The 22929-nt window shown below is 39.6% G+C and overlaps 1 protein-coding gene across 3 annotated transcripts in view; it reads right to left on the reverse strand.

Moving 5' to 3' along the window:
* Positions 1-22704, reverse strand: part of galt (galactose-1-phosphate uridylyltransferase) — an 80717-nt gene extending 58013 nt beyond the window's left edge. For all 3 annotated transcript variants that reach the window (XR_011644185.1, XM_071204970.1, XM_034096544.1), the window contains exons 1-9: positions 22545-22704; positions 21627-21796; positions 21394-21469; positions 20993-21041; positions 15751-15880; positions 12295-12351; positions 5925-6047; positions 1833-1965; positions 736-819 (exon numbers count right to left, since the gene is read on the reverse strand). Coding sequence is in view for 2 of the 3 variants with exons in the window: in XM_071204970.1 (XP_071061071.1) it covers positions 736-819; positions 1833-1965; positions 5925-6047; positions 12295-12351; positions 15751-15880; positions 20993-21041; positions 21394-21469; positions 21627-21796; positions 22545-22581 (859 nt within the window). In the remaining variant the exon portion in view is untranslated. The remainder of the gene's footprint in view (positions 1-735; positions 820-1832; positions 1966-5924; positions 6048-12294; positions 12352-15750; positions 15881-20992; positions 21042-21393; positions 21470-21626; positions 21797-22544) is intronic.
* Positions 22705-22929: the final 225 nt, after the last annotated feature.

Below are 22929 nucleotides of genomic sequence, written 5' to 3' on the forward strand. Positions count from 1 at the left end.
TATCTTATTCAATTGCTTTCTTTTCTGGTTCTTTCAGTTCCTCCAACTGTGGTGTTTTGTTTTGATCTATTATTATAATCTCAAGTTAAACGTTCTTGGAAAAGATTGTCATAAATCCCAAATTGAGTTATTTAGAATTGTATAACGCTACAGTTTTGGAAAATGCCCATATCTGATGCATTAGTTATTTATATGATCCAGTACCAGGCTGACAAGTTCCCTCAGCACCAAAGCCAAGCAAAGTTAAGCGGACATTTTCGCATTCATTCTAAAATAATTATTACATTTTGCACTGCCGATATAAATATGTGAGTCATCTCCTAAAGAAAAATACAAACAAGAGCTAGGTGAACGAGTAGGAGAAGATACATAAATCAAAATCACAGGATTTGTACTAAACAGAGGTTTTTCCTCAGACTGTAGAATATGAATTTTGTTTGTAGCACAATACTCTACATGATTCCATATCTTCTCATTTGTTTCTCATTTATCAATTTATTACAGTTAATGCCATGTTGGTGAATCATATGAGCCAATTTAAGAGGAAAACACTAGAGGAAAAACAATTTGTACAACAAATCCTGAATGTGAAGAAAGTAAACGTATCTATGACTGACTGAGAGATACACACTGACTTCGGATTACTGGGAGTGAGGCTTGTTAACATATCAAACTGACTACCTAAATACTGAGTAGTACTAGTATCTACTTTTTTCTTCTTTTGAACACTCTTACCGTGCCAGCCCATGGAGTAAGGGAAAGAGATTTCAAACAGGTTGTCGTACTTGGTCAGCAATCGCTTCATAATGTCAGCCAGACCTGATAAACAAAGGGGAGGGGGAGTGAGAAAACATGGCATTGAGCATTATTAATAATGAATGGCAGGAGGAAGGGGAGCTGAGGCAAGGGCATGTAAGGGTAACACTACCAAATAATAACGTAATATCAGGAGAGGAAGGTACATTGCTAGAACAACAAGAAAAGCTGTAAATTGAAAACAAGATGAAACTTTTATTATTATTGAGGGGGCATAACATATAAAACAAAATGCCTGAAGACATGAGGATGAGTCAGAAAGGCCAGTAAATAAACTGCACAATTAAATAAACAAAATATACTCAATTTTGAAGTCCCTTTAGGGATCGTCTGCAGCAATGAATCATTTATAAATCATTAAAAGTTTATCCATTATATAAAACATGTTTTTCCTCCATTAAATCTTTATTTAACAGCGGATATGTGCCATTTACAGCTAAACCAAAATCAATTTAATATTTTAAATTGGGTAACACATTGGGTGTTTGGATTGTTTATTAAAAAACATTTTGTTAATACATGAATTCAATTATATGAAAAAAATAAAGCAATTAAAATGCTATTTTTCTGTATAATTCTGCATAATGTCAGCTACAGTACGGAGTCTTGTTTCTAGTCTTAAAAGGTTAAGATGTCATTTTTGTATGTGTTATTCCCATAGTTCTATGGAAATAGAACCACCGTAAACACCACTCCACGAACAGAAGGTAGAATACGTTTCCTCTGCTATTAATAAACATAAAACATTATACACACACACACACACACACACACACACACACACACACACACACACACACACACACACACACACACACACACACACACACACACACACACACACACACACACACACACACACACACACACACACACACACACACACACACACACACACACACACCTTAGAGAGGAACTCAGACTGCAGGTTCCCCAGTGAGACGCTGAGTCATCTTAAACTGCTCTTAATTGCCTTAACACTCTCTCAGTCACTCAGACAGTATCGTCACACTCACCCCCCCTTTCCTCTGTTGTCAGGTCATTGATCCTGAGGACATGTCGCCGCGGCAACAACAGCGTCTGGTAGGGCCATGTCGCCCAGTATGGAACCACCGCCAGCCAATCAGAACTCTCTACCACCACCCGCTCCTGGAGAAGAGACGACATTTAAATGAAATTGAATGTTGAGAAAAGCTTCACTACGGGCATGGTCTTTAACAAATGTCATTTTAGAAGTCAAAATCTGATTGAACACATCTCTTAAGTGAATGTAAGTTCATAAAGTGGTTTCAGAGCCAGCAGTCATTTCATCTACTGATCATTTTGTATTCCACATGAAAAAGGACGGCTGGCCTAAGACCGTTACGGCATATTAATAATATGTCATCTCATAACACTTATGTGGACCAAAACAACATGAAGCAAATTGTAAGGACAGGCAGTTCAGGCAGAAGCCTTATTATCATAAACTGTTTGAATGCAGAATGTGTCAGAAGCTGAGGTTTAACAAGCTGATGAGTCTGCACACAAACATGACCTGACCTTGGTTTTAACATGCATAAGAAATAGATTAGGTGTGTGTGTGTGTGTGTGTGTGTGTGTGTGTGTGTGTGTGTGTGTGTGTGTGTGTGTGTGTGTGTGTGTGTGTGTGTGTGTGTGTGTGTGTGTGTGTGTGTGTGTGTGTGTGTGTGTGTGTGTGTGTGTGTGTGTGTGTGTGTGTGTGACATAATAATCCCTTAAAACCAGATAGACAATCTCTCAATCTTCCTCTTTGATGTTTTTCTATTTTTAACTTTTTATAGTTTTCTTCATTTTGTTACATTTCCCTTCTTATCATGCAGTGCCCCAGTCTGATTTGATAACGTGTGCTGTTGAGTGTGAATAGAATGAAAAATGATTAGATTTTTTAAACAATTACAAAAAACTAGTTTGTCAGTAACGAGAGATTCTAAGCATAGAGAGTTAGGGCATCCGAAGCCATGCATCTCCCTGAGGTTTGAACACATGGGTCCAGGCGTTAGTGCGTCATTAAGGCCCTTTACAGAGAATGCTGTGGTGCTTGATAACTGTGAAGGAAACCCCAGAGTAATCTAACTGACTCCCAAAGTCTTAATGAAATGCACTTGCAGTATATTAGAGCCTGGTGCAATAACACTTTGACTGAAGCCTCCACTTCTCCAAATGTTTGGAAAGGAAGAGAAATTAGTAGGAAATGAAAATGTGATTAATGTTAGGTATTTAGTGAAACAATTTGGTCCAAATCATTGGTTTGAGATATTAAACTTCCTCCTAACAATTTTATTTTGGGCCACGATTTCAACCTTCTTCGTACTTTTTCTTTCGGCGTATTCGTCCTCGGCTGCCTTTAACAGGATTATAAAGAAGCAGAATGAAGATATAAAAAACAATTTCGGACAAGGATAGAGGAGCCAGACTGAGTGAGAGAGGAAGAGGGAAGAGAAAGAGAGTGGAGGATGTCCTAAATGCGACAACTTGCAGACTATAAGTCCCAAAGAGTTTGATTAAATTAGCTCGGAAAGTTTTTGTTTCAATGTCAAGAGTGTCACCAAGGAGCCGAAGCCCAATTCCAACTCCTCCAAACACTGCAGTGTGCCAATTTACGGTCCTAACCTCGGGTCAGAGAGACAGTAGCGAAAAGAGAAAAGCACACACACACACCAAACAAGTACAGGTCGTTTAAGGCATCCTTGCAAACACACACACCTCCACACACTTGTGTCTCCACTTTGGTTTTATAAAGGTCAGTCCCCATGAGCAGCTAGGAGATTCAAGTGTCTACTCTGCTCTTCTGAAAACCTTAATACGATCCTCTTTTTCCACACACACACACACACACACCACCCCCCCCCCCCCCCCCCGCCCCAGTAGAATTGGCACCAGCTCATTCCCTGAATGAATCAGTGGCAGTACGATTTCTCTTTCCCTTCTAACCTCCACGTCTCTCCGGGTGACTTTGCGTCTCTGTTTCTGTCCTCACTTGTCTCCTTCCACTCTAACTTTCTTCTTTTTGTTCCTTTTCACTCTCTGTTTACTTCTGTCTTTGTGGACAAACTCCATCGGACATCTTTTTTTCATATCAAGACCAATCTTCCTCTCCAACTCTCAGAACCTGAAGAGGATTTCAGCTTTGTGTGGCTAGGCTGCAAGAAATAAGGACTGTGATTAGTTGAAGGATATTGAACAATTAAGTAAAAATAGAAACAGGAAAGGATTCGCCCCCACGTTCTTTTGGTGTTATAATGAATTGTACTCTTATAGTTGTGTAATAAACTATCTTGTGTGAAACGAAGTCTGGATGCTCCACTGGCTAAAAAGTAGTCTAGCACACAAGCCCAAGTAAAACCAAAGCATGTCGTTTTTACTGCAAGGTCTACGTACAAATTAAAAAAGGTGGTAATAATTTAGCTATCTGACTCTATGTTTCCCATTCCCTATTTTTTTTACCAAATATGGAAAAAAAGATTTTAGGCTTCAATTAAAGTATTGTGTTTATATTTTTTTAAACTTTCTTAACTTTAAAGGTTTTGAAAAGTAAGCCAGTAAGAATATGATTTATTATAAATGTCTTTTGTTGAGACAACTTCATATTTCCTATCAAGCAATATGTGAAAATGCCAAGAAGTTTATTACTGCTAGTCTGTTTTTCAAGACATTCTTATGCATAACAATCCCCCCAAAAAATGCTATAAAGTTCATTTCATGAAGGCTTTCCATTATTTTTTAACAACTTGTAATTGTAAAGAAGGAAATATTAAAGTGAGATCAAATCTGTTCATTACTACTTAAAGTTAAAGGACAACGTAAAGGTGGAATGCCAAGGTGATACATTTCTGAAGGTTCATTTCATTAGGACGAGATAAAAACAAGCGTAACCGGTATTAAAACAGGATTTTAGCTGTGAACATAACCTGAGAGATTAATCATATTTAATAATAAAGCAGCATAAGTGAGCTACCTCTCTACAGCTCCAGGTGGCAAAGAAGTCATGGCCTTGTCAAGTTTAATTCTCCTGTAGAGAGTTTGTTGGCGGTTTCCATCAAATGTCTTCTCACTAATTAGACTTTGCCAACATGCTTAATGCACTAGACCCCGTCTCCAATGGTTACCGCTGTCCACATACACACACACATGCCTGGAATCCCTCAAACACACACACTGACACACACACAAACACAGTTTGTTTTCCTAATCCTCTTGCAGGTTTAAGATGGATGCCGCAGCATTATGCTAATGAGCAACTCTGCTGTCCAATGACATGCTTCACTGGCTGAAAGACAGGGAGTATGCTGATGGAGAAAAAGGAAAGTAAGAGAAAGAGAGAAGCATGATGGGAACGGGTGGGAGAGGAAACGTTTTGTTAAGAAAAGTATGAACCCTAACCCTAACCCTAAACCTAAATAGGATAATAATTGTGAAGTATGATATCACCATTTTGTAATTAGGTAATCTACTGTAATCCAAATCTTTGCCAGTTTTTTCCATTGGGCAGTTCCAAATAAGCACTACATTGAATCACATGCGCTTTAGAGGCATGCATTATTGTTTGATTCATTGTGTCTGACCTCTATAGTCTTGGATGCCACATTTGTTGCTTCTTTTCCCATAATGCATAGGTCAGAGAAGAGATTTTCTGGGTCAATCAATCCAAATTCCTAAGACTAAATGTTTAACATTGCTTTTGCATTAATTTGAACAAACATATACTGTAATGGAAGCTACATACTCTTGATTTAAGGAAATTAAATCAAAAAGTATTTTTAAGCTGGAAATCCTCTACACTAAAAATAAAAAATCACACTTCTACTTCTCTGTTTTCTGGTAATAAAAGATTACAGAAAAATCCACTGTTATAACGGTAAATGACAGGTACAACATGTCTATTCTAGAACAAAATAATATGTTCACCCTAATGCACAAATTCTCAACGTTTCCAAGGACCTGTGTGAAAGTTATTCTGGAAAATGTACAACAACCCTACTAACCCAAACTTAGGTAGAACTAGGTTAAACTAAGAAGTAATAAATTACAAGTTTCCCGAGGGAAAATGAAGCTTATTTTACCTCGTGTTCATAAGTGCATAGCCGTACCTTTTTCTCAGCTTCTTGTCTGGCGTATTGAAGCAGCAGCGGTTCTCCATGTTTCTGATAGTAGGCTCTCTGGCAGCGGTCTGACAGAGCCGGCTCATTAGGCAGGAAGTTGCTGGCCCACACCTACAATGTCACAGGAAGCAGGAAGAAGATTATGAAGATGAGACAAAGAAGAAAACCATTGAGTCTTAGGCCCAATCCCAAACCACGCCCTACACCTACACACTCCCCCTTCGTGACGGAGTGAACTCTGTGGAGTGACACTCGCAGCTCAACGAGGCTCCCTCCTGTCAGATGGAGGGAGTAAATACAGCGGCAAGCTTTGGCACAAACTCCCCTCTCTCCGGCAGAAACAGGAAATGCCGTAACTGTATGTGACAACGGTTTCAAATCAGCATCTCTTAGACAAAACATTTATATTAATAACTAAAATAAAACTCCAAACATCTTTAATTGTGTTTTAAACCTGATGTTTATAAGCTTCTTAGTTTTTGCAACAGTCTGTAAATATACGCAACTTTATAATAAAATGCACACATTTACCTTTTTCTAGACTAAACACAGGTCTACGATCCTAAGTTAAACAAATATGAGGTTATCATGAGGTTGTTAACATCACAGTTTATCAGTGGATGTTTGCTGGAACTACTGTGTACTATCTCGGTGTCGAAATGGAAAGGGCGAACAGGGAATCTGAGGACCTTTCCCTCTGCCCTGGTTCCATAACCTCATTAGATCTGAGATTTGATGGGATTATTCATCAACACTATTCCATCAATAAGTGTTTCACAGGTGCCAAGATGTCTGGGTTTCATTTGTCCTTTCGAAGCTTTTTAGATTGATAAATGGGTTTTACCCTGCACTCGCTGGCTTTCATTTATTTCAATTCGGTGAGAATCAACGCGAAGACACTAAGAAGTAATTGAGATAGGTACTTCATCGCAGCGAACAGCACAGTGTTGTCAAGCAACATCATTTTCTCCATCAGTTTCTTATCGAAAGCATAATGGTCCTATTTCTGCCAAAATAGTAAGGGCTGTGGTTATTTCACATGATACATATTGAGGGGTTTTCTGTTTCTCATTGTGTCACTGGTCTAAAAGTGGGCGGGGCTCAACACACCAATCAGTCAATTTATGTTGACAGTTGATGCATGGTTAGCTTATCAGTCAAATCTGACCAAAACCAAACCCTCAGACACAATAATACATGTGATTTAATGTCATTGAGAAGAACCTTATGCCTTCGAATTTCAAATCCAATTTACATTAATAATACCATTTTAATATTATTGCAATTTGGAAGAACAGAATTTCTCTATTTTCATTGCAAATTGTAGAACGAAAATTGTCACCACACACACACACACACACACACACACACACACACACACACACACACACACACACACGTAAATGAACAAAATAGTAATGCAAAGAAATCTACAAGAAGTAACTATACTCTGCCTTGCTGTTTTATGTGTCTGCCAACCCATGATGTTGCAGATTACATCCATACCTGTCATTGTTACATCCATACCTGTCATTGTTACATAACACTTAGTTGAGTTTTGGCCCAAAACCTATTTTGTTTCTTCGAGTTCAGTTCTTCGAGGGCTCAGGGTAGGGGCAGTCTTCTGCGACTGCGACAGCAGCTCTTTAACGCCCTGTAGCGCTTCCAGATGGCAGCAGAGCAGAGATGAAGATGGGGGGTGAGCTGCATCCTTCAGAAGGCTGCTGGCTCTGAAGATGTCTTCCAGTGAGGGCAGGCGAAGTCCAATTATTTTTCTGGGCTGTGTTTATGACTCTCTGGAGAGCTCTTTTCCATCTGTTGCTGAACAGTTGGCACACCATACTCTAATACAGTATGTTAGTACAATCTAGATAGAGGAGTGCTAGCAGGGCACTGGCAGCTTCACTGACAAGTGTCATTAGGAAGTAATGGCACTGTCGAGCCTTTTTCTTTTCAAGCCCTGGAGCTGATTGTACATCAGAGGTCCTTTGTGATCTGTTTTCAGAACAACTGAAGGCTGATACCCTCTCCAATCCAACTCCTGTATTGCCTGCAGGCCAGGGATTCTTGCTCTTTGTATTTTACCCTCAGATATCTCTTTTTCAACCGCCTGGAACCATATTTTGGGCATTTTTGCCAAAAATGTTGGAACCCGAAAAGTTCAAATCCAGCTGGACCCAAACAAATATTGTTGACCTATAGCTCAAACTGTGGCAATGATCAAGGACCTTTAATAATTGGACAAGTGTCCGCTTGGCCTTGCCTTTAGGGCACGGCACATGTCATATAACTGAATTATACGCCATCGTGCTGCTATTGTTTACTTCCTTTGTGCATTCTGCAAAGCTCTCTGTTAATGATGCTACTTTCCTAGATAGCACCAAGGTTGCAAGATTACTGAATGGTGCTGGTTTAAATATTGAGTAAATGATGGTGTACAAGTTGTGTGGTTTCCCAACCCTTTGCAATAACTCGATTGTGTTCCGTTCTACAAAAAATGCCCCCATCAATCCCTAGAATATTCACCAGCTACTTCCCCTCTCATCATCATCATCATCATCATCATCATCATCTGTATATCCTGTGTAAGTCATTGGTTAACCATGTTAACAACCACTGCCATGATAAATGTCATTCTTAATATGACGACAGAAAATGTCAGAGCACTCTCCCGTGTGTTCATAGAGACAGAAGCTGACGGTGGCTGACGAGCTAAAGCCACCCTAAATACTTATATTAAGAGAAACGGGCTGTACTCTCAAAAACAATGCAAATGTGACAAAACACATGCAAATAAAGAAACATTTTCACCAACTAGACAACACATGCGCAGTGTTAACTAAAAGTGCTGCAATAACAAAACACTGGAAATACGAAGCACTGCAAATAAAAAACGCAGTAAGAAGCTCGCAACACAACGGCAAAAGGGACAAAGAAAAAGTATGCATACTGCTGGGACCGTAGCGCTATTTGACGTTCAGGGATTACAAAGTTGGCCAACAATCACTGGAAACTTAAAACGTAAGTTGTACTGGTTTATTTAAACAATGGTATTGCATGATTTCCTAATATATTATTGCAGATCTGCTGTAAGCTAGCTAGCTAACCAATCCAAACATTGAAATGCAGCACCTTTCTCCTCATGCAAGTGTATTGGGCCGTTGTAGGGCGTTTGCCCGTCAGCCACCAGCTTCCTGATTATGATTAATAACATCTCTAAAAAGGCAGCTATTTTGATGCCTTACTAACACATTGTTGAAAGGTTCCTCTCATCAGCCACCAGCTGTCATTCTGCTTAAGAATGATATTCTGAAAGGAAACTCTAACTAGAGAAAACTAAGATGTTGACAGTCTTAGGATGTCATTTCATTCACGAAAACATCCATCTCTAAAGTTCATTTTTATGGATAAGAGACCTTTTTAGGCTGCGGAATTAGCCTCATAATGTACTTTCACTGGATTCAGAAAGCTCTTTATGGTTAGCGGGGAGCATCACGACAGACATTACGGTGTATTCGTGTTTGCACTTTATGATATTTGAAAGGCTGTAAAAGCAGGGAAGGAGTGCGAAATGGCTCACTGATGCATAATGAATCAGGACCTGAGATAACACTTTGAATGGGATGTATTTACATATTCTCTGATGAGTGACAGCACACCAGAATAGTGATGAGTTATTTCTGCACCGAGGAGCAGTCTGTGTGCGTTGATAATTGAGAAAAGTCTTTATTGTTGCCTCTCGTTGTGTATTTTGTACAGGCTTTGCATTCATGTAAAACACTACCAGGGAATATGTTCAATTGTCACTGGAGAGCTTTAAGGTGCATTAAAGAAGAGTTTGACTGAAAGCAGGTTTTCATATTATAACACTCCATTGCATGAACAGAGTAATAATCTGTGCTGCATGGCAAATAGTTTTCTGATCAACACTCCTCCACTTTAACACCCAGAATGCAATGTGGGAACCACACTGTCTCCTATGAAAAATAAATCTGTCTTAACTCGTGGGGAAAATTGTAAAAAAAACATATTTTTGATGATCAAGAAGCTTCATCATTTTAATTGTAGACTGTAAATGCCCTGCTGAACTTGCCTTTAGGGTACATGTCATAACTGTACCATGCTGGGTCATGATTAATAATTGATATGTAATAAAGCAAATGCAATAAAGATGAAACATTTAAAAACATGGGAATTACTAATGTTCGTCTGCATTTGTTTGCCCTCGGTAAGGTTCTGTACACAATTACTGCAATGGGAGCAGAAACTGAGAGCGTGGTTTTAATATTAATGACTTGTAAATATTAGCTAAGGGCTGCACCATTTTTATGATCATGATCTTACAAAGACAGAGAGAGACAGGGAAGGTTAGTGTGTGAACTGTATGTGTAAATACTGCACATCTGCGCGCCTCCAGGCAGAGTTGTGTGTGTGTGTGTGGATATATTTGCACGCCTGCCAACATCTGGAGCCGACTCTATATTTGTACACCTGTGTTTTCGTAAACACAGAGAAAAGCAAACATAATAGCAAAGTACAGTATCATCTCTATTCCCACCAGATAAATACATACTTAGGGAGTAAATACCAACTCAATATCCCTCCGCTCCTGGGAGGCAAATGTTTTCAAACTAATTCCTGCGCAGTTCACAGAATCGGATTACTTACGTGAGAAAGAAATATTACTATTCTAGAGGCGTTTAAAGTTTTTCCTTTCTCCACGTACATGGACATGCATACAGCTCTGTTCCTGTGGGACTGGATTCATCAAAAGCAACGCCGCCTGCAGACCGTGATTAACATTTTCTGATCGTTATTCTTCAAAGTTTTAGACCAATGCTTCTTCTCGGTGTTTTGCCTGCAGGGGAAGTCTAGCTGTACACATTTACTCTACTTTTCCTGGACTTTGATGTCTTAAGCGAGGGAAATCTGGAATGCAGGAAACAGACCCAAAAAAAACTGCTAAAACTTTTTTTAAAGTTCCATCACAGACTAGGTGGAGGTTTGATTTTGTCTCTGAAAATGATTTCAAAGTGTATGTGACGACAAAGAACTTATTTATTTTGTTCAAACTTTGATGGCAACTGAATAGAAATATCAAAAAGCGCTTTAAACTTTCTTTTTATCAGAAGGTTTCTGTGCTTTTAGTAGTTGTATTTGAAACTACTTTTCATGGTATCTTTCTGAAGCACCTAATGATTCTCTGTTAAAACCATGTCATTGTGAGGTCATATACTGCCCTCTGCTGTTAATATTCATTGAACAGCCTTAGAACGGGTAGTATTTCTTCCTTATTGAATTGCACTGCAGTAATGATATCTGAGAAACTCTACGGAGGAAGCAACCAAAGCTCGATCAGTGATCCTGCTAATGCTACCGGGGATTTACTCTGATTGGGTTTTCTAGTTCAAATAGGATTTTAGTGGTTGTTTCTGTTTTTGGACTGTCACGTCCGCCAGGTCGCTAGTTTATAAAAATAAGAATAGAGATCAACTTTTATTAAGCCCGAGGGGAAAATCAGTTTTTCTCTCTGTTATTTTACTATTAAAGGGGAGCAGTTGAGCGTTCGGTGCCTTGCTCTACTCTTTTATTGCAGTGAGAGTTGCCAAAGAAATTCCGTTGTACTTTGTATGATGACAATAAAGACACATTCTTCTCTAGGACACCTCAGGAGTACCAAGACTCAAACTGGCACTTCTTGACAAGTTCTCACTCAGTATTTCAGGACCCTTTGGTCCATTTCAGACATAAACCATTCAAAATATGACTTGAATAATAAAAAAATATGATCCGTCTGTCTACACAAACAACTCCTCTGTTTTGTTGTTCTCCCTCCTGATTGTGCGTGTTCTCAACAAGCAGGTGAATGTTTGACAGGAAATGCAACTCTCATTCTCTGAGGTGTTCGTAAAAGACAAGAAAAAAACTAACATGTATGTGAATTAAAATAAATCAAAAAAGATGACAAAAGCAATCTCACACTTCCACAAAAACGTGACAAAGACTCACGGTAATTGGGAGTCAATTAACAGCTTCTGTGTCGAGACCCGTCTGGATAAAAACTTGTTATGCAAATTTGTTTTAACACACTCAACTTAATTTGGCAGTGTATGTAAAAAGCCAGCATCTTATACGTGCAAATTGGACCAATGACACAATGACACAAAAGCTTCTGTTAGCTCATGTTCGTGCTGCACGTCCAGAGTAGACGTCTTGAAAGAAGTGTCTGCTGAGAGAGTGTTAATTTATGTGTGTGTTCCTAACATAATTCTCACTTCGGGGACATTTCATTTATTTCTGTGTTTTTGACATTTACATGTGTCTAATGATGTGTTCATGCATGTGCGCATTTACAAACCTGACAGTGAGGGTGTGGATTTGAACAGCCCATCATAGCTCCTTTATTCTCAAAGATCTAAAAATATATAAAGATAAGAGAAATTCAGAGTTTAGGCAAAGCAAGTCAAAACAACTACAAATATATAAGAGAAGAAGAGGGAAAGGAGAGCATTTTCAATAACAGGGGTAATACAAAAATAATAATAATTAAAGCTGCAAGCAGCGTTGAACGGGTCTTCGACACTCCGCAGGCTGTTGTCCGCACGTCGACGTGTCACATAGGTGTCTCGAGTACTCGGCCGTTAGCAAACGTGGGAAGTTTCAGGCCGATCGGAAAACGTACATGGAAGTTACAGCAGGATCATAAACATTGTGTTTGATGGCGAGGGATATGTCGCCATGGCAACGACATTTGATGACACCCCCATAATATGCCTAAATGTGTTGAGGGCTGCATCCTTATCAAACCTGTGAAGTTTTGGGCCGTTGGGAGCATGTTCAGCGGAGTTATGAGAAAACCGTGTTTCATGGCGAGCATTGTGTTACCATGGCAACAGCATGTGACGAAATCTCAAAACCGACACATATGTCTTTAGGGCTGGACCGTTAGCACACATGTGAAGTTAAGAATATGTTGGCATATTGAAAAGCACCCCAGGACTTTTGAACAGAGCAAATCCTCTGCTGATGGAGACAGGGAGCACGGTGCTGTCCTTGGTGCTGAACTTTAGTTAACACTGTTGCAACTTCCCTGCGGCCATGCATGCATTTATCTGTTAAAGAAGACTTTTTAGGGATACTAAGATTCAGTGGCTTGCCCTGAAAACACTCACAGTTTTAGATTTCGGAAAGGAATTTTGACTTGCAGTTATGTAAGAAAAATTACAATAAGCTACCATCATCTATCACCATCAGAGAGGCGGTGGGTCAGAAATATCAACATGAGGTATTTCTAGAGCCATATTGGGTTGGTTTGTAAGAATGTCAACTCTTCCAGACACCAGTTGTAATGGTGTGCAGACTCCCTTACCCTAACCCTGGCCATATGCTGAAATAAACCCCAACAATACATCCCAGTCTGATTACCCTGCACACATTTGATAATACAGTTAAAAAAGTTAATGTTAACCAAATAAATTGGAAAGAAGTCCTTCAGAGCATTAAGGTTGGAAGTTACCAATCATTGGCTACGGAAGTTAAAATATGATCTACGGAGCAACCAGATATTTTAAGAAATAGAAATCGATTTAGTTTGGGATTTTGCTTTACTTGATAGTGAAAATAGTTTTTACAACTATATAGTGTGTCAATTCCACAGTCATGGCTTATGGGAGCCATGTGTAGAGTAGTATTTGGTGCAATTGGACACAATGAACAAAAAAAACCCGGATTTTTCTGAATTCAGTTAGAATATCAACCTTTATACTTTATACAATGTCTTTTTAAAAAAAATGTATTTAACCTTTATTTAACCAGTGTGACGACCCCTGCCTCACTATCTCTGGTGGTGTGTGTGTGTGTGTGGCCCTTTAATGACTCTTCTTCTGTTTGTGCTCACGGGGATTGAGGACACCTGGCGGCTGGAGCTAGCCGGATTAAGGACTGGGCCGGATCTCGCTCTCCCTCTCTCTGGCAGGAGGACGTAACGCGAAGAGCAGCCACGACCAGCTGACCTCTGGTTTCGTCGTTTGTTTCGCCTGTTTGTGTCCTTCAGCAGCACGGAATAAACTCTCTTTTTCTATTCACGCCCTCGTTTTCTGTCGGAGACACTCCCGTTTCACCTAATGCAGACACAATAGAGTCTTTTATAGTGCTTTTTAGCCTCTTATCGCCGACGATTTCCACAGAGAAATGTTCAGCAATAACGAGCAGCTGCTCCATTGAGAAATTGCCAAGGGCTTCCTGAGATGGAGCCCTGATAAATGCGTCTACATCCGCCATACTACCACACAACACCGGAGCTTACACTGAGACGAAAGCACAAATAAATGATTGGAGTTCCCCCACTAACTATGACACCCGCTAACTAATCTCCTCCCTAGTCTTCATGTAGTTACTTGCGGCGGGTACTTATGCACTGGAGACCGCTGGCCCAGCAAAGCGACTAGCAAGCTAGCAACAATACTGCGATCCCGGACGAGCCCCCAGCTGTCATGGCTTGGCTCTCAGCCACAACAAACGCGCGACAGAAAACGAGGGCGTGAATAGAAAAAAAGAGTTTATTCCCTGCTGCTGAAGGACACAAACAGGCGAAACAAACGACGAAATCAGAGGTCAGCTGGTCGTGGCTGCTCTTCGCGTTACGTCCTCCTGCCAGAGAGAGAGAGAGCGAGATCCGGCCCAGTCCTTTATTCGGCTAGCTCCAGCCGCCAGGTGTCCTCAATCCCCGTGAGCACAAACAGAAGAAGAGTCATTAAAGGGCCACACACACACACACACCACCAGAGATAGTGAGGCAGGGGTCGTCACACCAGATAAAAAGCATTGAGATAAAATCTCATTTACAATGCTGACCTGGCAAAGAAGGCAGCAGCGTTACACATTAGTACACACAACACAGACATAGAACACAACCAAGTAAACAAAAAAGCGAAAAGCAGTCACTACATTGTGCACATTAGGACAGTAAGAAAGGTACTACTTATTACTGCAAGAGCAGCTGGTGGTAAGGACCTCAGACAACTTCAATTTAAAACAGGCTATAGGGACAAGTGCCCTCAGTTTGAGGCGTGATTGAAGGTCATTCCAAGAACAAGGACCATAATGAAAACGACTCCTTTTCCCAGCCTCAGTACCTGGACCCGTATCCAGGCACTGGATCTGAGGTTGTGAGAGTCACAAACTGGGGCAAATCTGGCACATATGTACAGTGGAAGCTTTCCTAAAATGGCTTTATACATTAATAAAAACCAATGCTGCATCCTACGCATAGTAAGTGAGGACCATCCAGTTAGGCTGTACAGTTTGCAATGATGAGTCCTATAGGGTGCATTTGATATATATCGCAGTGCAGCGTGGTAGAGTGGGTCGAGTTTGGCCAAAACAGTGGGACAGGCAAATCTATAATGGTATCACCGTAGTCCAGCTGGGACAGGAATAAGCCAGAGACCAATCTCTATATCATATTTGATCGACATCCCTTTTCTTCCTGCAGCTGAATGAATGTGTACGTTTACCCAGAGGCATCATTAAAGTTTGATCCAATCCAACACACGACATATTAAAAAGAAAAATGGAATGATCCGAGGTGCTGGAGCGCGGGGTGAAAAGTTTACAGGGATCAATAGTGTGTACATGTTAATATGAGTGTGTGTGTGTGTGTGTGTGTGTGTGTGTGTGTGTGTGTGTGTGTGTGTGTGTGTGTGTGTGTGTGTGTGTGTGTGTGTGTGTGTGTGTGTGTGTGTGTGTGTGTGTGTGTGTGTGTGTGTGTGTGTGTGTGTGTGTGTGTGTGTGTGTGTGTGTGTGTGTGTCTTACCTGAACCCAGGGGTACGTGGTGCCTAGTTCCTCAACGAGCTCTGCCCACTTGTCAATCACCTTGACAACCTCTTGCTTTTTCATGAGAGGGAGGGTGACGTCAGACCAGGGGTGGAAACACATGACCTTACTGAAGAAAGACGTGAAGAAGAAAGAGAGGGTGGCAGAAGAGATGTTACACAGGGGAAAGTTAATAACCCACATCCTCCGCAGAAAAAAAATGAACCTAGGACAAATAACATCCTAAACTGTCATCTTTATACATATTACAAATACCAATTCCTGTCTTAGTTTTGGTTTCCGGTTTTATTTTGAAATGCCTTTTCTTCTTGTGAGTTTTGTCTTTGTTGTTCTTATTATGGTTAATCGGTGATAATAGTGCTGCTGCTGACTTTCCTGGGATTTCCATACACAACATTGAAAAAGCGAGATTTGATCTACTGTATTTAGGACTGGCCTGGTTATTAATAATACAATTATAATCTGTAAGATTGTTTTTCTATATGTTTGCCACCCATGCTGCTGGGAGTATTAGAGCTCTGCCCAGATACCACTTGTGCTACGAGATGTATTCATGATGAGATAGTAGCATCACAAAGGGAGATTTAATGGGCAATGTATGAATTTTAAAGATAATAATAGAAGGACGCTTGATTTTAGACATTTTGATTTGTCCGGGGTTAGATTTAAAATAGTCTAGTTTATATGGTCTGAGCTTTCATCATGATATCAATTGATATATGGACATTTTGTGCTGAATTCTGTACAAAAGAAAGTGAGACAGGCTATCTGGAGGAAACATAGCTTCTTGGTGTAATTATGTCTTACTTTGTACAGAGTTTAGAGTTATGTGTATTTGATCCATGTGCGTGTGTTTGCTCTTAGCCTTACCTACAGCACCCAGGGGGAACCAGCTCTACTGTCAGATAAATGAGATGTCTATGAACACTACAGTATGTGACTCTGAAAAACGTGTGTTGGAAAACCCTTTTACTGTTGATGTTGTTCGTGAAGCTTTAACCAAGCTAGATCCTAAGAAACCGGCTGGCCCGGACAACGTAGAACCTTTCTCTTTAAAGATAGCTGCAGATTTTATTGCTCCACCTCTCACTACTCTTTTTAACCTCTCCCTCAGCACGAACACAATTCCAAAATTGTGGAAGTCAGCGTATCCTGCCTCTGCTAAAAGGAGGGGAGGCCACCTTATTAAACAACTATAGGCCAATCTCTAAGTTGTCAGTTCTGGCTAAGGTTCTTGAACGCTTAGTGAGTGAACAAGTAAAGGTGTTTTTATGTACAAATGACATCCTGTCTAAACATGAGTCAGGCTTCAGAAAGCAACACAGCACCATCACTGCCACAATGAAAGTGGTGAATGATGTGGCGAGTATTTTAGATAATAAGCAGAGTTGTGCAGCTCTATTTGTTGACCTTTCAAAAGCGTTTGATACTGTCGATCATCACATTTTAAAGCAGAGGCTGGTCAGTATTGGCATGTCCAGCCATGCAGTGGGGTGGTTTGTGAACTACCTCTCTGAAAGGTCCCAATGTGTTCACTTTGATGGGCTGTCTTCTGAGTGGTTGAACATTGCAAATGGTGTTCCCCAAGGTTCTGTTTTAGGTCCACTTTTATTCTCCATATATATCAACAGTTTAGGTGAAAATGTGGATGAAGCTACTTTACATTTGTATGCGGATGATACCGTGATGTACTGTGCAGGTCCCTCCATTCAGGAGGCTGGTGTTAAATTACAGGCTGTTTTTAACATTATTCAGACTCAGCTCTCTGAACTAAAGCTTCTTTTAAATGTTGATAAAACCAAGGTAATGCTCTTTTCTAAAGCTAAAAAGACACCAGAGCCTGTTTTAGATATTGTAACTACGCAAGGAATAAAACTTGAAGTGGTTACCTGTTACAAATACCTTGGTATCTGGCTTGATGATTGTCTCTCTTTTAAACTGCATGTCAATAACCTGCTTAAAAAGCTGAGGGTTAGGCTAGGTTTCTTTTTCAGAAACAAGTCCTGTTTCTCGCTTGAGGCCAGGGAAAGGCTAGTCACTGACCTTTTTACCTGTGCTGGACTATGGGGATCTGGTCTATATGAATGCACCTGCCAATTGCCTGGTCAAGTTAGATGCTGCGTATCACAGTGCACTAAGATTTGTGACAAACTGTAAAGCATTAACCCATCACTGTACCCTGTATGCAAGGGCTGGTTTGCTTTCACTAACTGTACGGAGGCTCAGCCACTAGTACATTTTCATATACAAAGCCATGTTAGGGAAACTTCCATCTTACATCTGCTCCCTGATCTCACGGCGAATTGTAAGTGGCTACTGCCTGAGATCGAATGCTGTGGTTTTATTAAATGTGCCAACTGCTAGGACTGTCTTAGGGAAGACAGCTTTTAGATGCGCAGCTCCTCTGTCTTGGATTAGTCTGCAAATTAAATGGAAACTGAACAATCTGGTGCCACTACATGTTTTTAAAGCTCGGTTGGATGCTACTCAATCGGAAACTATTGGTACCTGTTTATGTGGATAATTATGTAAATGATGCTGTATGATGTCCTTTTGTTGTTCTATTTATGTTTTCTTTTTATGTTTCATGTGGAACTACTTGAGCAGGTCTCCCTTGAAAAAGAGATCAATGATCTCAATGGGATTTATCTGTATAAATAAAGGTTTGAAATGAAATGAAATGAACAGAGCTGATCAATAATTGAACACGACTTTGGATTTTATGCAAAAATGAATGGTGGTATTCATAAATTGTTCATGAGTATCACAGGAGCTGCTAGCACTCTAATATAAAGTGTGTTTGTTTGTGTGTAGGTGTTAGGACTACCAACAGTTAATTAAAGTACAAACAAAAATGTTGCACTGGCATTGGATTCATTTGATGTAAATAAATGGATACAAACATAATCCGTAGACACTAGACTAAACATGCCCTGTTTTATTAAATGTTCTGGGTAGAAGAATATCTCGAAATATAATGTCATTACATAATGCCTCTACTGTGACATGTCTCCATGTTTTAATGTTCAAAAAGCTCTTTATTTTTCTCATTCTGCCTGTGCTGCAGCACCTCTTTTCACCCTCTGTCTGAAACCAGAGCCCAGTCTGCTCTGATTGGTTAGCTGGCCGGCTCTGTTGTGATTAGTCAACTGCTTAGAGATGTCCCGCCCCTTGTCAAGACACCCAAATTAATGTCCAGCTGAGGATAATGCTTGAAAATATTTATAATCATTTTAAGTGTAACAACTGACTTACACATATTTGTTATATAATAGTCACTTAAGGACTTTACTAGGCCTGGGAAAGCAAGTGTTAATCTAGTTAATCTTTAGCATCATTTTGCTGAGACTGACAGAATGACCGAGAAGGGGAGATACGATAAATCATCAGGAATATTTCTCACCTCTTCCCTCACCCCATCTCTCTTTTGTCTCCCTTGACCCAACATCCCCAACATCCCATTTGTTCTAATTGGTTGTTGATGTAGCTGCCGGGCAAAACATTGTAGTCAAGCTTCATCTCTTTTGACAGTGTGGACCACAAGCAATAGAAACTGTACTGAACAAGCGAACAACCACTCCCTACATCATGAAAAGAAAAAGACTCAAACAGAAGGAATCTGCGAGGAAGAAAAACACCCTGAAACGTAAAAATCAATAAAAAGACGGGGCAACAAGTATGCTGTTTCTCTGCTTCTTAACTCTGCCAGCAGAAATGACTGACAGCCGCTACATCAGACAACATTTAAACACATGTTTGAGATATTGAGTGACGACTTAGGGGGCATTAATATTCCATCGACAGAAAATGTTTAATGCAAAAATGGCACAAAATCCAGTTTTAGCCTCTTAACCCTTAAATGTTTTTTGTATCCTGAGGGATACAGTCATTTGACAGGCTGTGTCCATGTGAAAAATGGGTGTAATAATAGTGTAAATAAAATGTAATATGGTGTAATATCAGTGTTGCATGGGTGTAATATTGGCCTAATAACAGTGTTACATAGGTGAAATAACAGTGGGTATAATATGGGTATAATACGGGTAACAGTGGTGTATACTGAAATAGGGGTGTATTAATGTGTAATGTGGGTAAATTAACCACATACTATGGGTATATAATGGGTTTTATAAAAGATTATTTAAATGTGATTGCCCATTTAAGGGTTGTAATATATACTTTTTCTCTGTTTTACATCATATTGATGGGTTTTGGAATGACAACACTACAGACTGGTAAAAGTCCCCTGCTATTTTTGTTTACATTTCTTAAATGTATTTTATGTGGTGGGTACAAAGGAATGTGGGTAACATTGACATTAGACATTTTCCCCTATTTTCGGATTTTATAGACCCTATTTAATCAATAAAACATTATGAAAAATGTTTAAGGTGTAGGCATCATGACAAGGACATGTCTTTGATATGATTTGAATATGGAACATTATAATTTGAATCAAATCCTCTTTGCATTTAAATGTGCTTGACACTTATTGATCCATGGCAAAGCGGGAGCCAAGCTTTAATAAAAAAACTTTAAAGCAAATATTTGTTTGTAATTGTACACTTCTTTGTTTTGTAAATCTCAGTGAGCACCAGCAAAAGATACGTGTCTACTTCTAATAAAACATCCCCATCTGCTGGCGTCCCGGAGGAACACACACTTATTAATATACTGTGTGTATGTGGACGGTGTGGATTTGTAATTGTGTTTTGCATAGTTCAAAATGTCACGAACACAAGTGGCATGCAGTGTGTTGATCACAAAAAGCCTCTTCTCTTAATAGCTGAGTATGCAGATTCGCAGCAGTGAATGGTTGCCTCAGCATGACCGCTCTGATTGCACTGCTCAGCTCCGATTTAATTAGTCATACATTTGAATGTATCATCCTTTTTTAGAAGGAACATTGATTAAGATGCAACCTTGAGTTAATTCTAACCACATGCTAATTTAAATTACTTATTGTTTAATATTCATCTCACTGGTTTGTTGGTAAGGTACAATATAAAACATACATTTCGCCATTATTTTAACACAATATAATTTGTTTAGAACAAGATTATTAATTCAGTCCTTTTATATGCCTCACTTAATAAAGAATAGTGTCCATCATTCCAAATAATAACATTTAACAGCCATTGTACACAATACAAAAAGCATCACAGTGTGACGGCAGACATTGATTAATCCTGCATTGTGTGACATGGAGCTTTGTTCTTACCAGACACCCCTGGCAGCCTTAGATTGGAAGAGTGGATGTTGATCTGAACCTGAAAAAGTTGTTTCAAAATATAATAAGTATTTTATTGTTGTTAAAATACATACAGTAAGTGCATTGATCCATCTGAACAAATTCACCCTGATTGAATCGTCTATTGTGCCGTGAAATTATCTCAAATTTGAAATGTTTTGTTTCTAAAATGTAGGTGAAGTAATTCGACTGCTTGATTTTCGCGTCCTGTTTCTGATGGGTTTGTGATTTGTTATACAATTGTGGTCTGTATTTAATCCAACATTGCAGCATTAGTTGTTCCCAGACAGACAGGGTGGAGACTCTACTGAGTGCACTTTTTTAGTCTGAGATCAAATCAGTAATTTAACTGCATCAGAAATTACATTTACCAGGGTCAGGAGCATCTGGCTGTAGAGCAGGGAAGTCATTTTCAAAAAGAAAAGTGCTGTCGTAGTCAGGATTTACCTAGAGAGAAACAGACAGACACAGGGGTATCACAAAATAGGAGACAATATTATATAATTGGCATTTGTTCATTTACCTCAAGTGCCAGGATATGTTTCCAAAATGACATGTTTGTATAAATGACATTGATTTATTCAAAGTAACTACCTGGTCTTACCTCTCCATTTGCACGTGTGTTCCCGGGACAGAGTGGGTTGCTGGGGTCATGTCTGGGTACGTGTTCCTCAGGAGGTTTTTCTACCTGACCTGCCCAGGGTCTCTTCATGCGGTGGGCCGACACCAGGACCCAGGTGTCCCGCAGAGGATTATAACGCAGGTGCTGGTGCTCTGCAGGGTTTTGGAAAGATAAAACAAGAGTATGTAATCACACAGAGAGCTAGTTTGAGAGCAAAAAGGTGACTAAAAGCAAAGTCCAATCATGTGCATGTTATCCACCTGATAACCTACATTCCTGATGTGTGGTCCAGAATGGAAACAGCTGATCACTATTTTCCTTGTCAATGATTTGGCCCTTTCTTGAAGAATAGGGCAGTAAGACTAAACATGTGAAAGATATGTTGCCTTTTAGTTATAACACACAAACAACACATCCAAAAGCCTCCAAACATAGTTGATTATGGTAAAGTCATGGATTATAGGGAGCATTGTGTGCTGTTGCTGCAGCCTACAGCAGTAAAAACAGCAGGAACTCAAGTCACGAGACTACACAGCAGGCTCGGTGCAATAAGCATTCTGTCAATTCAGGAAAACAGGCCTGACTGAGTGGTTTGACAGTAATATAGATTTCATGCACCATACACGTTACTTTAGCATGGAAATTCAATATGACTGAACTCCAATGTAAATGTGTTAATGTTCATCTAGTAGGCTATCGGCAAAAACAGCTTCCGGGAAGAAAGTATCGTAAGACATTTTTTGAATGTCAAGAACGTCCTAGTAAATTAGACTTGTAAATTATGTTGTTATAATAGGTCGACATTATTTGATGAATGGCTTTTGTAATGTAATCAACAGATCTGCAGCTATCATATCCTGGATGAATGAAATTAGCCCTTATCTCACAAAAGTTCCGTACCTTTAGGATCAAAACTGACTTCTTTATTGCCGCTCATGTCTTTCGGTGCAGTTTGAGAACTGTCACCTCTCCGTTATGGAGTCACTGAACCATAAACTCCTTCTTTAACTTTGTTGAACAGCTAGCTACTTGTCCACAACAGTAACACTCATCTGCCCGCTTCCTGTCTATCGAAATGGGAAAAAATATGGCTGCTTGGGATAAATTGACGTTTGAAGACAAACTTTTGAAAGGAAAAAAAAGGGCAAAAATGACAAGATTATTCATACAAAAAAGGGAAAGGTTTGAATTCAATACAAACTATACGAATATATTTGAATTCGTAACTTTTTTTGTGTAAGCAAACGAAATAAATACAAAACTACTTAAAGGGGGTTTTTCATTT

Source organism: Pseudochaenichthys georgianus, chromosome 12, assembly GCF_902827115.2.
Source record: "Pseudochaenichthys georgianus chromosome 12, fPseGeo1.2, whole genome shotgun sequence".
In the NCBI taxonomy this organism is placed as follows: Eukaryota; Metazoa; Chordata; class Actinopteri; order Perciformes; family Channichthyidae; genus Pseudochaenichthys; species Pseudochaenichthys georgianus.